Here is a 20,312-nt window from a genome sequence, read left to right on the forward strand (position 1 = left end):
CAGTTTGATACACAAGCATTATCAGGAAGGCTTGTAAGGAAAGGCAAATACTGCACTTTAGTCACAGAGGAAATCATAAATATGCAGATAAATAAAAGTTAAGAGAAGAATGCTTCAGTGCCCAGCAGCATTTCAGGAAGCCTTCAGTAAATAACAAACCACGGTAATGTCATGAGACATCTCTAAAGCCCAGAATGAGATTTTCACTCTGCAGTGGAGTGTGCGCTGATATGAAACTTCCTGGCAGATCGAAACTGTGTGCCGGACCGAGACTTGAACTCAATACGACAATAGCACACGACTCTACAAACTATCTGCGCGATGCTAAGGCACCTGACCGGCAGTTTCAATGTGGTCAGTGTGCCCCAGTGACAACAATTAAGCTGTGTTTACACTGTCTTTCACAGTGCAGCACGGGAACATTAGTTTTGTCGGGGCCCGCAGACTGACACAAATACAAAACCTAGCCACTAGTAGTCTTAGAATATGACCAAGGGCTTTAGAGATGAAACTTCCTGGCAGATCAAAACTGTGTGCCGGACCGAGACTCGAACTCGGCCTTTCGCGGGCAAGTGCTCTACCATCTGAGCTACCCAAGCACGACTCGAGCCCCGCCCTCACAGCTTTACGTCTGCCAGTACCTTGTCGCCTACCTTCCAAACTTTGCAGAAGCTCTCCTGCGAACCTTGCAGAACTATCACTCCTGAAAGAAAAGAGAGCTTCTGTAAAGTTTGGAAGGTAGGAGACGAGGTACTGGCAGACGTAAAGCTGTGAGGATGTGGCACAAGTCATGCTTGGGTAGCTCAGATGGTAGAGCACTTGCCCGCGAAAGGCCGAGTTCGAGTCTCAGTCCGGCACACAGTTTTGATCTGCCAGGAAGTTTCATCTCTAAAGCCCTTGGTCACATTCTAAGACTACTAGTGGCTAGGTTTTGTATTTGTGTCAGTCTGCGGGCCCCGACAAAACTAATGTTCCCGTGCTGCACTGTGAAAGACAGTGTAAACACAGCTTAATTGTTGTCACTGGGGCACACTGACAATATTGAAACTGCCGGTCAGGTGCCTTAGCATCGCGCAGATAGTTTGTAGAGTCGTGTGCTATTGTCGTATTGAAAAATGGCAGTAAGATACTGTCACATGAGAGAGAACACATGAGGACACAGGATGTCAGTGGTACACTGTTGGCCGTCAGAGTTCCCTCAATCACTGCTGCCTGTGCTCTGAAGTCATATCTGATACTTCCAAATACAGTGATGCCAGGAGTAGCCCTGCTGCTGTGTCTCTACAGATTATTGGAAAAAACGGGACCTCCCACCAGGTCACCAACATACTCACTGATGATGATCATCCAGGGGTAGTGCAGAACACAATACAATGCCACTGATCAGCAGTCCACAGTTCCTGGTCAGAGCTCTACACCAAACAGCTGTTTGTATTGTGATGTTAATGGCAGCCTACTCATGAGACAGTAAGACAGTAATTCTCTAGTCTGGCTTCTGCTAGCCTCTGACCGAGGCTGCAGCATGTCACAGAATGTTGCAAGGAGTTCACTTGTTCTTGGATAGCAGGTGTTGACTTTAAGGGGTTCCGATGTGCTCGGTGTACGGTACCATGATGCCCCCCCCCCCCCCCCCCCCCCACCCTGTTTTCGCCAGATATGGTTGGTTGGAATCTTGACGACAGTACGCCTGCACTTGCATTCACATGCAGTGAATGCCCCAAAAATCTTGATTACACAAATCAACCAGCTAACCAGATGTAGATCTGTGATGATGCACCTTTCAAACATTGTCCGGTAATGAAGTCACACTGTCTCACACGAATACGTGGTATCTCCATGTTCTTCAAAGTGATTACTCAACATCTGACACTGTTTATGCCCCTCATACACCCTGCCAGGCTTGGTAGCAACATTAAACACAAACAATACTAATGGAGTCTGGAGGCCATTCTACCCTTCACAGAGAACTGCAACTCTAATGACTTTTGTATCTGCCAATGGTGTCTGTATACAATGTTGTACTGAGATCTGACCGTGTCTTCTGGGTGTTTCACTTATTTTGTAAGGCATTGTATATCACAATTAACTTTTATTCTTTCCTCTTATAGTTGTTGATATACCTGTAAATTTTACAGCCTCTTTAAATAAACAAGTGGATTGTGCAAATGTTGATGCAAATTAGAGCTGGAGTGTCACTCAGACTGTTACTCAGTCACCACTCTTTAAAAAATGCTTCCCACTGCAGGAGTGTATACACTTTTTGTGTACCTGCAGAAAAATGTGCATTGCAGGAATTTATTGCATCTCATGTATCGGTGTACTGAAAGTGTTAAGATTCTGGAGCACAAAACACGTTATTGATGGGTTTATATGAAAAACTAGCTGACAAACTGGGCATTACCCGTGTATTCATTTTGCCAATTTTCAATCGAAAATGAGAACAAGAAATGAACTGTACATGTAGTGTAATATCAAGAAAATTCATCTCCAGATATTTGTGAAAATACATTTGAAATAATAAAATAATTGTACAGAGAAATATGCATAATGTCTTCGTGTGTCTGCAATGTGATTTCGTAAACATCTCTACGCATTGCCTTTTCACAGCTCTGTAGACAGCTTTTTCCTTTGCATACAGCCATTTGTGCTTCGTAGTGAAAGCTGTCAAGAGCACCACAAGCTATCGGGGATTTTCTTAAGTTGACTCGACAGTAGCACTGTCTTAGTGGCAAAGAAAAAAATGTATTAAAATGTCCTGCATGATGTAGCAATTTTTCACTCATCGCATTGTTTATGTCGTCATACCTCCTGAAATCTATGATAGGTAGATGGTTCTTATCCTAACAGTTATTATTGCGTCACAGTAAGGGATATGTGCACCAATTTTGGTTGAAATTCGTCCTGTGGTTTAGGAGGAGATGAGGAAAAAACACACACACACACACACATTTTTTAATAATATGTATAGATTCTGTCGTACCTGGACATGCATTAAGCAATCATAAACATGTCATTTTTTACTCAAGTCAACAGTTGGCAAATATATTTATTTAGAGTGGCATTGCAATCCATAGGCACATAAATAACCTCTTAAGAGGCATGAAGAAAACTTGAAAACAAATGTTGCAGGTATGCCACTGATATAAAACTATGAAACATAACTGCTGGCCAGTACTTAAGCCTACCTACACTACTGCCAGTAGGTGTATATACAAGGGACTGTAAAAAATGGTCTTTACTTTTCATTCTGCAGTGGATTCACACGAAAAAAGTGTGTCTGGCATGTACCTTACTTTTCAGCCTAGTCTCAGTCCTTTTCAATGCACTTGGACCAGCGATCCAGAAACTTGCATGTTCATAGAAGGTTTTCAGTTGATTGCAAAACCACTTTTGCACTACTTTCTGCACCTACACATCTGAGGAAAATCAATGATCTTACAAAGCATTCTTGAGAAGCCCAAACATATTAAAGTTGGAGAGAGCAAGATCTTTGAATGTAGGGAGGGTGTTCCAGCAGTTCAAAATACAGTTTCTTGATGGCATCAGCGGTGTGGTGAGCTGTGTACTGGTGGACGTTGACATCCAACAATAACACATTCTTTATAACAGACTGTATCATCTGGTGAGAATTGATAGCTTTAGCTTATTTTCCAACAATTCACTGTAAGACATTTTGCTGATGGTTGTTCCCTTTGTCATGTCCTCTTCTAGTTCAGGTCCATTAGCAATGCAAAAAATTGCTTGCATAGCCTTTCCTGCTGATTGCAGAGTCTTGAATTTTTCGTCTGTGGTGATACAGCGTGTTTCTACACCATACTTTGATGTTTTGACTCTGGCTTATAGTGCTAAACTCACATTTCATCAAAAGTGAATCACCTTTGCTGTTGAAACAGTTGGGTAAGAATAGGAATGTCCACATATTTTGCCTTGAGTTCTTAAGTAAGCTGTCTTGATACCCATTGTGCAGAAACTCTATGGTCCAGTATCAGTTATAGGTGATTTGATAGGCAGAACCATTACCTACATCTGAATAAGATGCTGCTGTGTCAATAGTAACCCAACTATCTGCTAAAACCATCTACTGAGCTTGTTGAGTCTTTCAGGCCATGGTGAACATTGATTGGTGTCCTGCTCCCTCTTCATGTGTCACACTATGAGGGGGGACCCAAAAGAAACCGGACTCCGAGGGCGCTGCCACTTGTAGACGTAGTGCAGGGTTCTCACGCTAGATGGTGTTAAAAAAAAGCAAGGCAACTGAGGTCAAATGTGAAGACAATGATCATTGTCTTTTTTTATGTTCGTGGAATTGTGCATTGGGAATTCATACCCCCTGGCCAGACTGTTAACCAGCACTTTTACTTGAATGTTTTAAGGCGTTTACGAGAGGATGTGAGGAGGAAACGCCCGGAACTTTGGCGATCAGGTGACTGGTTTCTGCATCATGACAATGCTCCAGCACACACGCCTTATGAGTGACCCACTATTTGGCATCTCAGAGGTGGTCTGTCGTTCCCCACGCTCCGTATTTGCCGGACCTAGCCCCGTTGCGACTTTTTCTTATTTCCACAAATGAAAGAAACGCTAAAAGGGGAGCATTATGATGATGTGGAGGTGGTAAAAACAGCTTCGCAAAGGGCACTGGACAATATCAAACTTGAAGAGTTCCAAACATGCTTCAAACAGTGGGAAAAGAGACTTGACAAGTGGATCGCATGTAATGGAGAGTATTTTGAAGGTGACTGAAGTAATTTTGTAAAAAGATTCATCAATAAATTTTTTATGACAACAATCCAGTTTCTTTTGGGTCCCCCCTCGTAGTCTAGCAACTTTCAGACATCTCAATCAGCAAATAAACACTGCCATGACATAGTACAGTCCCTGTATTGTACTGAAAGTCTATGAAGAATTTCAGCTCCTTTCATCCCATACAACCAAAGATCATCATTCATCTTTGGTGCAAACTACTAGTAGAGTGGACATGTTTATGGTGTAACTAAGAGAATGCAGTTAATGTGTTTGGCGATGAAAGTCACATGCATGACTGCAGTCATACAATTGTAAGCATGCATGTGCAGAAGGCAGTGGGCGAAATTTAACGGTGTGTTGTGATGAAAGTATAGCTAATTTATTGACTATCCTGCGTAAAAGTATAAAATGCTGCACTAGTTTTCAGAACTATTCTCTGTGTGGGGAAGTAGGATTAGGTTGGCGAGGTTAATAAGAAAGGGTAGGTCTCCAGGATGAGAGGAATGAGTCTACCCTCATGCTTGAGACAGATGCTGATGCCTAGCCGCCACCACAAATTTCTATGATGAAAATCAGGCATCAGACGAATCCTGACATGCAGTGAAGAGACCCCAATGCCATTAATATGAATACCATTTAAAGGATTAACTTGCCCATCTTCTTTGTGGACTATGATGCTGCAGCATTTGTACTGTTGTTCATAATGAGAAACCAGACTGATCAGTTGTTTATTGTCTGAATTGACACAGAGCTATTAGTTGCACTCCAGTTCTGTTGCGTCTTGTCATTGTGCCTACAAGCTCTAATTTGTCAGTAGTGATTGTCACCTGGTACTGTTGATCTCACACAACCACTATGGGGCAGAACTTCGCATGCTGACAGCCCTTCTTGCAGTAACATATCAGTACAACCATGGTTGAGCATGAAGTTATTCTGCGATGCATGTTTACAGATACAGTGTGGCCTACTGAAATGTGCTGAAAATTCATGCATATCATGTGTACTTTTATGCCAGTGGCTGTATGCAGCTATTTTCCGTAGTCAAAAGAATACTGAGAAAAGAAGGTGTGAAGGTGGTGTAAAATCTTTGCTAAGAATTTTATGTTTGAATGACTCGTGATTGGGGGAATTATTTCTGTGGGCCGGCAAGAAATTCATTAACAACTTGATTTCATCCATGTTGATTCAGAATTAAGATTCCGTGAAAGTTTTTTTTGGAAGAAAGTTTCTCGTGTCAGTGTCCTTGGATAAAATATTCTCTGTCTTGTCACATCCGCTTTGGGTGAGAACGTAACCTTTCAATGGCTTCCCACTGCCTGTTGTAAGAGTCGACTGAAAGGAGTCTCACACTTTTCAGTCCTATAATTTCAGGTTCCATTGTATGGTTTGACCTGCCACTTCCCAAATTCTACAGAAGTGCGGGCTGTATGGGGAAGGACGCCGTACGTGGTGCACGAGTTATCAATAGTGTCCTTAGATTCAAACTCCTGAACCTCTTGTCACTTTCAATTCAACTATTTGGGCGAGGATGCTTTCCGGGGTATGTTATCTTCTTCCATTGTCTCCTGTCCCCATGACAGTATTGGATTTCTCTGCACCCAATATCCAGCACAGTAGCCAGTCTATTGTGCTGGGGCTATCATGTACCCATTTGGTGGTAGCCCCCTGACAACATAGGGATTGTACTGCTGATGCCTGAGCTGTGAACTCCCCACGTATGCCAAGGAGCACCAGGACTCCCGGCAACGGCCATCATGCCAGGTGGCCTTTGCTGTGGCTGGGTGGCACCTGTGGGGAGAGCCCGTGATCGAAGTGCGTGGCATCAGGGCAGATGACCCGCAATGAAGCGAACTAATTCATCTTGTGCTAGTGTCTGTACGGCGCCAGCAATCTCTAAGAAGGGCAAGATTGAGTACAATGCTGACAGATATGACCTAAATCACTTCCCTCTCGCACTACAAGGTGGGAGGAACTTAGGGCTACAGAAAGAAGAGAGCCATATTCGCCTCGGTATTTAGTCTGTAGCAGAATGGAGGGCGACTCCTTTCTATGAAGCCTCAATTTTTTGTTGAACATCTTGAGGATAAGTTTGGGGAAGTGACAGTGCTGTCCAAGATGAGAAGTGGTGCAGTCTTGATTCAGACAGTATCCCAAGCTCAGTCCCAGGTGTTACTTGCTTGTGACCAGCTGGGTGATATTCCTGTTTCTGTCACTCCCCATAAAAGCCTCAACATGGTCGAGGGGATTGTTTTCCATCGCGACCTCCTCTTGCAGTCTGATGACGAGCTCCGCGCCAGTCTAGAACGGAGGGGTGTTCATTTCATCCAGTGCATTTACAGGTGACCCAAAGACAACAGGGTTGCTACCAATGCCTTCATCTTGGCCTTTGAGGGTGATTCATTGCCTGAAAAGGTCAAGGTGATGGTTATTTGCTGTGACATTACAGCATACGTCCCTCCCCCTACGCGATGCTTTAAGTGCTGGAAATTTGGGCACATGTCTTCCCGCTGCACTCCCAGCACCACATGTCTAGACTGCCGATGTCCACTGCATCCAGATACTCCCTGTGCACCTCCTCCCACTTGTATCAACTGCAGAGAGCAGCACACCCCCCTCTCGCCAGACTGCACAGTACCCATTTTGGGAGCAACCCTCCCCCCAAACGCAGGGGACATCGGTCCCCTCCGCCCAGCCAGAGAAGCAACAGCCTCCTCTAGCTCCTCTCATGCAGAAGGGGTCCCTTGGGCTCTCCGAAGGTCTCCACTAATGCCACAGCAGACACAGGCCAGTGGCTAAAGGAGCCAAAAGCTGCTGGATGAAGAGCTTCATGGTCTTCCTCTGTGCCTGAAGCTGCTTCAGAAAAGTCCTCCCAGCAAGCCCCTAAGGAGAAGCGAGAGGGCAAGCAAACAAAGAAGTCTGCTAAGAAAAAGGACCCTCCGGTGGCCCCAACACCACCACTCCCTACCAGTTCCGCACTTGCAGATGAGGTGGAGATCTCAGTGTCCCATGAGGACCTGGATCTCACTGATACCTCATCCACAAAGGGAATGGATACAAATACTCAGTTGGTGGCAGCAGGTGATCCTGAGGCGTAACCTGCCTCCTTGCACGCTTCATGTCTTCCCAACCTCTTGATAACGCCATCCTCCAGTGGAACTGCTGCAGTTTTTTCCACCACCTGGCTGGGCTACGGCAACAGTTAAGCTTTCTGCATTGCCCTCCAGGAAACCTGGTTCCCGGCAATGCGGACCCTGCCCTTCGCAGCCATAGGGGATATTACAAGAACCACAGTGACTATAATAAGTGTCAGGTGGAGTTTGTGTCTATGTCCTGAACTCAGTATGCACTGAACCTCTTGAAGCTGTGGCTGTCAGGAAAGGATGACACAGGAAATAACTGTCTGCAACGTATATCTTCCTCCAGATGGTGCATTGCCCCTGAACGCAGTGGCTACACTGATTCATCTACTCCCTAAATCTTTCCCACTTCTGGGAGATTTTAACGCCCATAACCCCTTGTAGGGTGGCACTGTGCTTACTGGCCGAGGTAGAGATGTCGAAACTTTCCTGTCTCAACTCGACCCCTACCTCTTCATTACTGGGGCCCCCACACATTTAATTGTGGCTCATGGCACCCCATCTGTCCACTGGAGAGCCCACGATGACTTGTGTGGTAGTGAGCACTTTCCCATCTTCCTGTCACTCCCCCAGCGCCATTCCCCCAGACATCTACCAAGATGGGCTTTAAACAAGGCAGACTGGGAAGCTTTCACCTTTGCTGTCACCATTTAATCTCCCCCAGATGGTATCATCAATGTGGTAGTTGAGCAGGTCACTAGAACGATCGTTTCTGCGGTGGAAAACATGATCCCTTGTTCTTTAGGGTGTCCCCAGCGAAAGTCAGTACTTTGGTAGTCACTGGAAATCACGGAGGCCATTAAAGAGTGTTGGTGAGCTCTACAGCGACATAAGCGGCACCCTTTCCTAGAGCACCTAATAGCTTTTAAATGGCTCCATGCCCACGTTCGCCAACTTATAAAAAGACAGAAACAGGCATGTTGGGAGAGGTACTTCTCGACCATTGGGTGCCATGCTTCACTTTCCCTAGCCTGGACAAAGATCAGACATGTTTGTGGGTACCAGACCCCGACAGATGTTACTGGCGTCAACGTCAATGGTGTGTTATCTACTGACGTAAAAGCTATTGCCGAGCAGTTTGCTGAGCACTGTGCTCGAGCCTCCGCTTCAAAGAATTATCCCTCAGCATTTCACACCCTCAAACGGCACAGAACGCACTGAACGTCACAGTGAACCCTATAATGCTCCATTTACAGAGTGGAAGCTCCTCAGCGTCCTTGCACATTGCCTCGACACAGCACTAAAAGTGACATATCTTTGTCATCTTCAACTGGATCTGGTGTGATGGCATCTTTCCATCACAGTGGCAGGAGACCACAATCAATCCAATGCTCAAATCTGGTAAAAGCCCACTTGATGTGGATAGCTATCGGCCCATCAACCTCACCAATGTTCTTTGTAAGCTGTTAGAACATATGGTAAGTTGGCGGTTGTGTTGGGTCCTGGAGTCACATGGCCTACTGGCTCCATGCCAGTGCAGTTTGAACCAGGGTTGCGCTACCATTGATAATCTGGTTTCCCTTGAGTCTGCCATCCGAACATTCCTTTCCTGACTTCAGCACCTGGTTGCCGTCTTTTCTGATTTACGAAAAGCTTAGGACATGACCTGGCGACATCATATCCTTGCCACATTATATGAGTGGGGTCTCTGGGGCCCGCTTCCAATTTTTATCCAAAATTTCCTATCACTTTGTACCTTTCTGTGTCCAAGTCAGTGCCTCCCATAGTTCCCCCCATATACAGGAGAATGGGGTCCTGCATGGCTCTGTATTGAGAGTCTCTCTATTTTTAGTGGTCATTAATGGTCTAGCAGCAGCTGTCAGGCCATCGGTCTCACATTCTCTGTACGCAGACGACTTCAGCATTTCGTATTGCTCCTCCAGTACTGGTGTTGCTGAGCATAGCCTACAGGGTGCCATCTACAAGGCACAGTCATGGGTTCTAGCCCACAGCTTCCAGTTTTCAGCCACAAAGTCATGCACTTCTGTCGGTGTCGTACCATTCATCTGGAACCAGAAATTTACCTTAATGATGATCCGCTCACTGTAGTGGAGACATATCGATTCTTAGAACTGGTTTTCGATGCCCGATTGACGTGGCTTCCTCATCTTCGTCAGCTGAAGCGGAAGTGCTGGCAGCACCTCAATGCACTCCGCTGCCTGAGCAGCACCAACTGGGTGCAGATCGCTCTACGTTGCTGGAGCCCTTGTTCAATCCGGCCTTGACTATGGGAGTCAGGTTTATGGTTCGGTGGTGCCCTCAGCGTTGCGTTTACTCGACCCAGTGCACCACTATGGCATTCAACTGGCAACAGGAGCTTTTAGGACGAGTCTGGTGACTAGCATCCTGGTGGAGGACGGAGTCCCTCCATTGAAGGTTAGGCGTGCACACATTGATAGTTCTCGTGAGCATCCAAATTACCATCTCCTTTTCCCATCCACGGTGGTTCATCTCCCACATCGGATGCCCAGGTCAGGGCTTAAGATTGCGGTTCGCGTCCAATCTCTTTTGTTGGAAGTGAAGTCCATGCCTTTACCACCTATACTCTAGGTCCATTCATGTACACCTCCATGGTGTACACCTAGGTCGAAGCTTCGCTTAGACCTTTCACATGGTCCTAAGGACTCAGTTAACCCCGCAGCTCTCTGCTGTCATTTGCTCTCGATTCTTGACATGTACGGGGACCATGAAGTGGTTTACACTGATGGCTCGATTGCTGATGGTCACGTTGGCTTCACATATGTTCATGGAGGACATATTGAACAGCACTCCTTGCCAGATGGCTGCAGTGTTTTCACTGCAGAGCTGGCGGTCATTTCTCGTGCTCTTGAGCACATCCGCGCATGCCCTGGTGAGTCATTTCATCTGTGTACTGACTCCTTGAGCCCTACAAGCTATCGACCAGTGCTACCCCTGCCATCCTTTGGTAGCGACCATCCAGGAGTCCATCTATGCCCTGGAATGGTCCAGTCGTTCCGTGTTTGTGTGGACCCCAGGCCACGTCGGAATCCCAGGAAATGAACTAGCTGACAGGCTGCACGGAAACCACTTCTGGAGATTGGCATCCCTGTAACTGACCTGTGATCATTGTTACGCCGCAAGGTTTTTCAGATTTGGGAGATGGAATGGCATAATCTCAGTACACACAACAAACTGCGTGCCCATAAGGAGACTACAAATGTGTGAAAGACCTCCATGCAGGTATCTCGCAGGGTCTCAGTGGTTCTTTGCCGGCTCCGATTGGCCATACGTGGCTAACACATGGTTACCTTCTCTGTTGTGAGGACCCACCTCGGTGTCACTGTGGCTTACATATGACTGTCGTCCACATCTTTGCTGAACTGCCCACTTTTAGCCACTCTGCAGCAGACTTTTAACCTTCCCAGCACCCTACCTTCGGTGTTGGGCAACAATGCCTCTACAGCAGATTTAGTTTTACGTTTTATTCCTGAGGGCGGTTTTTATTGTACCATCTAAGGATGGATATTTAGCCTTCTCTCTGAGGTTGTCACTCTCCCTCCATTTTAACTCTGTTGCACTTTCTTTGCATTTGTTTGTCTTGGTGGTCGTCTTTTCCCTACATGTGTTCATCTCACCTTGTCTTTTTGGGGTGGACATTTTAATGTGTTGCAGAGTGGCTGGCTCATCCTCTTTTATTATTGTGATCAGCCAGCCCAGACCATCTGCTCTATGGTTTTAATACCTTCTTCTACTTTTACTTGTGGTGTATGTTTTCCCCCGTTTTTTGTTCATTCCATTCGTTTTCTTTTTAGGTGTGCTGTTGGATGTTTTTGTACCTTGAACCTTGGTTGCATCAGGAAAAAGGAACTGATGACCCTGTAGTTTGGTCTCTTTATACCCCAAACCAACCAACCAACCAACCAACCAACCAACCAACCAATCAATGGCTTCCCCAACAGTCACCACCAGGAGCAACTGACCAGTGAAGCTGCTAATGTGGAGGCCTTGTGTAACTAATAGAGAATACTTTATACACAGTTTCTTCTTCCTGCTACAAACGGAAAGGTTTTCAATGTAATGCAACTTACCCATTTAAAACATTTTGTAGGTGTTGTGAAACTGCTTTCTTGGCCTCTAAGGAGATCAAAGACTTAGTTGTGAATATGATTAATGTAGTGTGTCAGAATGAATCACATTTCCCATGCCCAGTTTGCAATCCATTTCTGTAACTTTTTACAGACTAAAAGCAACAAAGCTGCTGAAATGAAGTTGTTAGGAAGAGAATGGATGCAGATGTAAACTCAGTGTACCGGAAAAACTGCACGAGTCAAGATTAATATGGTATGATAATGCGAAACAGATGGAAGGAAACAGGAAAGCCAAGAAATTCCTTGAAATGATTATAAATCGAAAAAGACATTTCAGACAGCCAAGAATCGACTTAGTGAAGAAGGACATTGTGACAGAAGTGGTCTCCTTTGGGATGGGGTTCACGAGGAAGAGCTGTAGAACAATAAAAAAGGTGTAAAAGGCATTTCACCTGCACCCAGGGAATTGGAGCTGTGACATGATGATGATGATGATGATGATGATGATGATGATGATGATGATGATGATGATGATGACGATGACGACGAAAAGCATCGATCTATGGATATAATAATTTCGCTTGAACTACAAAACCCAGTTTTGTGTACGTCATAAGACTTGTGCTATACCTGCAGTGAAAGGAGAAGGGCTTAAACAGTGAAAAATCTGCCATCATCTGGAAGCTCAGCTTAAAAAACCACCATGCTTTACTAGACAGAGCTAGAAACATATATATATTTATAATCTGAAACTGGTAAAACATATGTTTTTCAATAAAAACTGGAAACACACATATTTATTATTAAAACATTTTACAAGATATTGCCAGGAAATATCCAGAATTACACAGAAAGCAGTACACCCACACTCTTCCATCGTGATATGGAAGCTAAAGACGCCATCCTGATTGGCTTGACATAACTGTAACATTTCCACTGCTGCTTCCATTTGGAGGGCTTTTTGAATGGTTGAGAGGAGTTACACAATCCAGTGAGCAGCAGCCTTTGTAGTGTTCAAAATATTGTGCATGATGTTGAAAACTGACCAATAACTGATTTTCACTTTTTCCAAAATGGCCTCAATTGTAGCATGCTCGTCTTTGAACACTAGGACATCGAATTATGTGCAAGGAGAAGGAGATTTTATCAAATAGTTAGGAAAAACGGAAAACTAATTCTATATTACAAAAAAATATTGTGCTGTCGTATGGATATTGATCAAAACATTAAGGAAATAAATTTGAATAATGTCTTAAATTAAATCTTTATATACAGTAGTTAAAAGATAAACCAGGAATTAAGTTAAAGAATTTGAGAGCTCTCTTATTGAAGACAACATGTAAATAATCAATTATAGCTGTCAATAGCTAACAATCTAATAATAACACCTTGGATGTAGCCCAGAAGATAGGCATGCATAACTAAATGAATGCATGTTATCTTGGATGAACAATCATCAACAGATGTAGAAGTAACTTCAGATGTGCGAGGGGAAAATGTGTTGGGACCTTTGCTGTTCATATTGTACTTAATTACCCTATAGATAATGTTAATATAACCTCAAACATTTCCACAAATGTTGCAGTTATGTATCAAACTAACTGTTTGAAAGAGGCTGGGCAAATATACAGTCAGACCTTGATAAAATCTCAAAGTGGTGCAAAGACTGATGGCTTGCTTTAAATGTTGAGAAATGTAAGATTGTGCACTTTCCAAAACAAAAATGACTATAACATCAAGGAGCCACAGTGGGAACTGATCAACCCATACTCATACAAATACTCATAAAATCTGTTTGGTATATAAGTGTCACTTCAAATAGAACACTCGAGCTTTTGATGGCTACCTTTGCTGTCATCATCAGGGGAAAAGAGCCACCAATTACTGGTGCTGAGATGGTGTGCTACTTACATAGGTGTGATAGCAGTGAGTGGAACTTTCCAGAGAGGACCAAAGTGCACAAGTGCAGGAAGGTGAATTGGGCACTCATACGAGCTCTAGCCTACTGTGAAACCAGTGACATCAGTAGCAGGAGGAGCAGTCACCACATTTGGAACTGTTGCCCCCCACCCCCTCATCCACAATCATTCAAACAACCTGTCTTTGCTTTCGTTCAACATCCAGAGTCCGTCCCCCTGACCTACCAAGTGTACCCCTAGTCCCCATTAAAATTGTGGTTTATTCTAATTTTGGCCACCTCCTTTATGATAAAATCCCAAAATGGTGACGTATAAGCCAAGAAACTCATCTTTCCGAATAGTATTCTGTGTCTGTTTTGTAGGCAGTGTTCAGTTATGGCCAACTTCTCGAGCCCTTTTTGTTTAATATGTCACAAGTGCTCAGAAACAGTGTGAATAGTTATAAAGATGCTGCCACATTCGCAGGGACATCACAACAGAATTAATCACCTTTACCTGTGTGTATCTCTTGTATCTTGGAGACAGGCTGGGACACCAGTCTCAGTCCACGTCTCTGCACCACACATTCTATCTTGCTGCTCATGGCCACACCGTATGAAAGGAATGCAACTAACTTGGCTTTTTTTTTGCTACTCACAGCATTACTGTATCCTGCCCTGCAAACTTCACAGAAGCTCTCCTGTGGAACTTGCATGTCTCCACAATATCCTTTCTTCCAGGTGTGATAATCTTGCAAGTTTCACAGGAGAGCTTCTGTGAAGTCTGGAAGGTGGGAGTTAAGGTAATGGAGGAAGTAAAGCTGTGAGGGTGGATTGAGAGTCATGCTTAGGTAGCTCAGTTGGTAGAGCACTTGCCTGCGAAAGGCAAAGGTCCTGAGTTTGAGTCTTGGTCTGGCACATAGTTTTAATCTACCAGGAAGTTTCATGTCAGTATACGAGCCATTGCAGAACAAAATTTTCATTCTGGAAACATCCCCCAGGCTGTAGCTAAGCCACGTCTCTGCAGTATCCTTTCTTCCTGTAGTGCTAGTTTAGGAAGTTTCACAGGAGAGCTACTGTGAAGTTTGGAAGGTAGGAGACAAGGTACTGGTAGTAGTAAAACTGAGGATGGGTCATGAGACATGCTTGGGTAGCTCATTGGTAGAGCACTTGCCCACGAAAGGCAAAGGTTCCAAGTTCTAATTTGTCTGGCACACAGTTTTAATCTGCCAGGCAGTTTCATATCAGTGCACACTCTGCTGCAGAGCGAAAATTTCATTCTACACTGTAGATGATTATTGTGAGAAATAATCTTGCTCTGCATACTGACATGTTAATTATCACTTTCTCATGTACTGGGTGGTAAAAGCTGTTTGTGCTCGAGTACTGTTCACTGTGCATTGGTTTTCTCTAATGATCATCCCCAGCCTCCTGCCTTCACTCATCTAAAACATGCAAGAAGGGTTGGTTTCCATTCCTCTCAATCTCAACAGTAAATTTAATATTTGGATGGACACCGTGCATGTGACTCGTGAACCACTGCAGTGCATTTGCACCATCAGGTCATATCATTAAGATGTCATCAACATAGCGTAGCAAGCAAGACATGCAGCATCACTGAGTTCAGGCTTGCTTATCATTGTACCCCATGAAGTAGTCCACGACAGCTGGAGACAATGGGATACCGTCACTGTGCCTTCTATCATGTCATAATATTCATCATGGTACAAGAAGTACATTGTCATAAGGGCATGGCACAGAACTAGACACTCTGAGATGTAAAGTGTTGGGCCTAAAGATTCAGTAAGTTTTTACCAGCACACTTTCAGTTGACATCTGACAATATTAGATATCATTAGTGAAATACAACAGTGCATTAGGCATCTCTTGGCAGCTGTTATTTTTAACTGCAGAAGCTGCCTTATGATGTTTCCTTAATGCTCTCTATACCCACCTTGTTCAGGCTTGGGACTAGCAACAGCAACTACTCAGCTATTCAATCCATTCACTAAGTACTTCTGGTGGAGTTTTGAACACTATTATTAAAAAATAAAATATACTTTTTAAGTCTTTGATTTGTTGTGAATCTTATAGACTTCTGTTTAAACTTGCAGAACAGTTCTTCCTGTCGGATGCAGAACTTAGAGATGACGTTCCTAATGAATATCTGAGCCACAAGGAGAAGTTTGAGAATTCTATTAAGAAGGCTTGTGCATTATTCAAGAAAGTAAATGAGTCCAGTGGAGGAGGTGGAAGTGTTGATGGTTACAGGTACGTACTGTAAAATGCTGAATCTACTTCCAAAAAAACACTATAAACTCTCCTTAAATTATATGTAGCAATAAGGACAAAGTTCCATTTTGAATATCTTTCTATTAAATATTAACACTATTTTTCTCTTTTAGGCAAGTTTTGGGTGGTATGCTTGGCAGTGCGGTTCTGAATGATGGAAATCCATTTGCACTTCACTTTGTTATGTTTATTCCAACAATTATGGGCCAAGGAAATGTGGAACAACAGGCATATTGGGTTGGAAGAGCATGGAATTGTGACATCATTGGAACATATGCGCAGGTATTTCTTCTGCTAGCATTGTGCTTTTTTCATGTACTGATGTGTAAAAAGAAGCATATGCATAGCAAATATAGTGTACATTGAAAGACATTCTGAAGTTACTAGACAGAAAATTAATTTTGAAACTTTTTCTTTAATATACATGTATATTATTGGTATTTGGATGCTAACCAAGTATGTTAGTGTTTTTTTGTTTCATTCCCTCAGTAATATATTACAATGAAAAGGTAACTTGGCACAGTTTTTATGTGTGGAAGAGAAAGGGGAGGGGGAGATGATTACTTTGCACGAGAGAAGTCACAAATGAGTTTAACGAGTACAGTATTTTTTGATGTACAAATGTAGACAGGTTTTGTGGGTAAGGAGTACAAAATTTAACATTTGAAATACATATATGTGCATGTGCACCATTTTATGTACCTTATGCATGTCTTTGAGCATGGCATCACTTTAATATTATGTCAGAGGTAAGTACATGTACACAAATAATGTGACTTTGACACCATTTTTCCAAAATATCTTTTGGAAATAATGTAACTTGGCATCATTTCTACACCCAGAGCTAAGTACGGAACTGATGTAACTTGACACTGTTTTTATACCAGAGGTGTGTCTTACACAGAAATAATAATTATATCTTTGACTTTCAGTCTGAGTTAAGTAGTTTTCTCTATTAACTGTTGCTAGTTTTACAAATCACTTTAATACTAAACTCTTATTAGTTGGAGAGAGGAAAGGGAGGGTGGTTATAAAATACAATTGAAAGAGAGGATTTTTTAAAGGTATTTTATTAGTTGATTGATTTAATTTTATTGAGTGATGATGTCACTAATAAGAATGATGACCTTATGAGTGTATACGTCGATGTCATTTATGATGTCATGTATGACCTGCATGATCATGTGATTACCTTGAAGGTCACTTCAATGTCAGATTGCACTGTAATTCAAATACAATTGGACTGCATGGTTCGCAGGAGAGCTTTTGTAAAGTTTGGAAGGTAGGAGATGAGGTACTGGCAGAAGTGAAGCTGTGAGGATGGGGCACGAGTCATGCTTGGGTAGCTCAGTTGGTAGAGCACTTGCCTGCGAAAGGAAAAGGCCCCGAGTTTGAGTCTCGGTCTGGCACACAGTTTTAATCTGACAGGTAGTTTCACATTTGGACTAGTTGGAGTTTTAAAAATTCAATTATTTATTAAAAGTATTTTCCAACTGGCTGCCTCCTTTGAATACTTTGCTGTGATCGGCTGGAGAGATGAGAGATTTTAAATTTCGTACTAACACAATTGGGCTATTTCCACCATTTTGAATTTTTTTGATTGGATCTTTCATTTTTAATACTTTGCTGTGATTGGTTGGAGATAGGGGAGGGGGAGGTGGAATTGGGGTGTGGCTTGCCACCGATAAGGATGACATCATCACTGATAAGGCTGATAACAACTCTAGATCGATGACCTTGCTCATCTGACATCACAAATATAAACAAAGTGAGCCAGAACATACATTGCATTCCCAATAATTGATTTTCATTTAGGTATAAGTTTAAGTAAACGATTAAGTTGTAAATATCAGTTTGCTTTGTACCATGTTAAAATTATGTGCAAATATTTTGCCAGCAGATAGATCATTCATAACGACCAACATGTCGTGATTGATGACATAGTGCATGCTTAGGCTGTTCATGTTGAACCACTTACAACATTGTGTATGAACACTGTCATCCTTAGCATGGTTACAACGAGAAGTAGAATAGTGATTGAGTGGACTTATATTTCAGAGATACGAAGGCCCATAGTCCTTTAGCTGGACCACTTCAGGCAAAAGATGAGATGGCCCATTGGTAAAGCCATCACTGACTCATTTCCCTTGACTTTCTCAAGTGGGTTATTGCACAGTCCCACATAATTTCCATCTCATCTACCCACCTTACCACCTCTTGTTCTAGCCCAAATATTACAAGTACATTCACTTACATGTTATCTATTGGCTGCACTTCACATCTGAGAAAAGTATAAGAAATTTTACCAAGTGCTGTAGTTAATGTACTGAGGTAGCACTTGGGGGAGTGGGGGGACAAATTCTTGTCCAACCTTCAAAATTAGATTTTCTGTGGTTTTGTTCTAAATTATTTCAGGGATATCTAAAAACACAGATGATGTGACTTACCGAACGAAAGTGCTGGCAGGTCGATAGACACACAAACACACACAAACATACACACAAAATTCAAGCTTTCGCAACAAACTGTTGCCTCATCAGGAAAGAGGGAAGGAGAGGGAAAGACGAAAGGATGTGGGTTTTAAGGGAGAGGGTAAGGAGTCATTCCAATCCCGGGAGCGGAAAGACTTACCTTAGGGGGAAAAAAGGACAGGTATACACTCGCGCGCACGCGCGCTTGCGCGCACACACACACACACACACACACACACACACACACACACACACACACACATATCCATCCGCACATACACAGACACAAGCAGACATTTGTAAAGGCAAAGAGTTTCACTCTTTGCCTTTACAAATGTCTGCTTGTGTCTGTGTATGTGCGGATGGATATGTGTGTGTGCGCGCGAGTGTATACCTGTCCTTTTTTCCCCATAAGGTAAGTCTTTCCACTCCCGGGATTGGAATGACTCCTTACCCTCTCCCTTAAAACCCACATCCTTTCATCTTTCCCTCTCCTTCCCTCTTTCCTGATGAGGCAACAGTTTGTTGCGAAAGCTTGAATTTCGTGTGTATGTTTGTGTGTCTATCGACCTGCCAGCACTTTCGTTCGGTAAGTCACATCATCTGTGTTTTTAGATATATTTTTCCCACGTGGAATGTTTCCCTCTATTATATTTATTTCAATTGATCTACGTACCCAATATCGAACAATCCAAACTTGTTCTCCATTTCTACTGGCCAGATCATCATCATAGGACCTCAGACCGCAATCATATTAGTTTTTTAGGAAATATTAGTTTTTTAGGAAATTGTGTACATTTATAAGGGGAAAGTTTTTTTGCGGGGAAATGGCTGGTATCTTTCGTCAAGGTGGGTTGCTGCACATTAGACTTCACATTCTGGGCCCTCAAGGGGCCCACAGCTCATTTGTAGGTACATGGGTGGCACACATGAGGCCCTGAACTATTGCAGCCTTTCCCATTCGCTTCCCCATACCCACTCTTTCCCATCCTAGTTCCCCCTCCTCCCCTCTTTCTCCTGTGGTGTTTTCCTCTATGAATACGCAGCTATTCCCTCAGCTCTGCAACTCCTTTCTGCCTTGTGTTTCCACGTTTTTACTTTCTCTTTTTTTTTTTTTCAGCTCTTTCTTTTGCCTTCTGGGATTTGACCTCCATCCCTAGCATCTCCAGCGTTTTCTTCTCCCCCTTCCTTCCCTGCCATAGCCCGCCCCCTTCTGCAAGGTCACCAGAATGTGTAGTCTGTCCATCTGGTGGGGCAGTTATATATCTATCTATCTATCTATCTGGCTGAGCCCCCTGGCAACATAGGGCTCACACTTCTGGTACCTGAGCTGTCACTGCCTTATATATGCGTAGCTCATCTTTTCGGAGTACTGGAACTCCTGCCAATGACTACTGTGCCAGGCAGCCCGTGGTGCAGCTGGATGGTGCCCACAAAGTGAGACCTGATCGGAGTGGATGGTACTTGGGCAGATACTTAGCACTTGAGAGAGAACCATTCCCGTCTGAAAAGATGGCCACAGAAGAGTGGCCAGAAATGTGGAGCTTAGCAAGAAAGCACCATGTTTCTGGCCGCTCTTCTGTGACCATGTCCTCAGCAGGAATGGTTCTCTCCGTGCTCCTACATTTGCTTCCTCAAAACCTTCCCCTCCCCAGCCACCTCCTGGGACTAGGGCCAGACGTGCTGGCTTGGGGTGAAACCCTTTCCCCATTACGTCCCC

General features: G+C 43.6%; 1 protein-coding gene across 1 annotated transcript in view; it reads left to right on the forward strand.

Moving 5' to 3' along the window:
- LOC126242756 (probable peroxisomal acyl-coenzyme A oxidase 1) overlaps nt 1-20,312 on the forward strand; it is an 87,104-nt gene that overhangs the window by 8,646 nt on the left and 58,146 nt on the right. The window contains exons 2-3 of the mRNA XM_049948114.1: nt 15,944-16,100; nt 16,235-16,403. Coding sequence (XP_049804071.1) covers nt 15,944-16,100; nt 16,235-16,403 — 326 coding nt within the window. The remainder of the gene's footprint in view (nt 1-15,943; nt 16,101-16,234; nt 16,404-20,312) is intronic.

The sequence above is a fragment of the Schistocerca nitens genome, chromosome 1, assembly GCF_023898315.1.
Source record: "Schistocerca nitens isolate TAMUIC-IGC-003100 chromosome 1, iqSchNite1.1, whole genome shotgun sequence".
NCBI classification, from domain to species: domain Eukaryota; kingdom Metazoa; phylum Arthropoda; class Insecta; order Orthoptera; family Acrididae; genus Schistocerca; species Schistocerca nitens.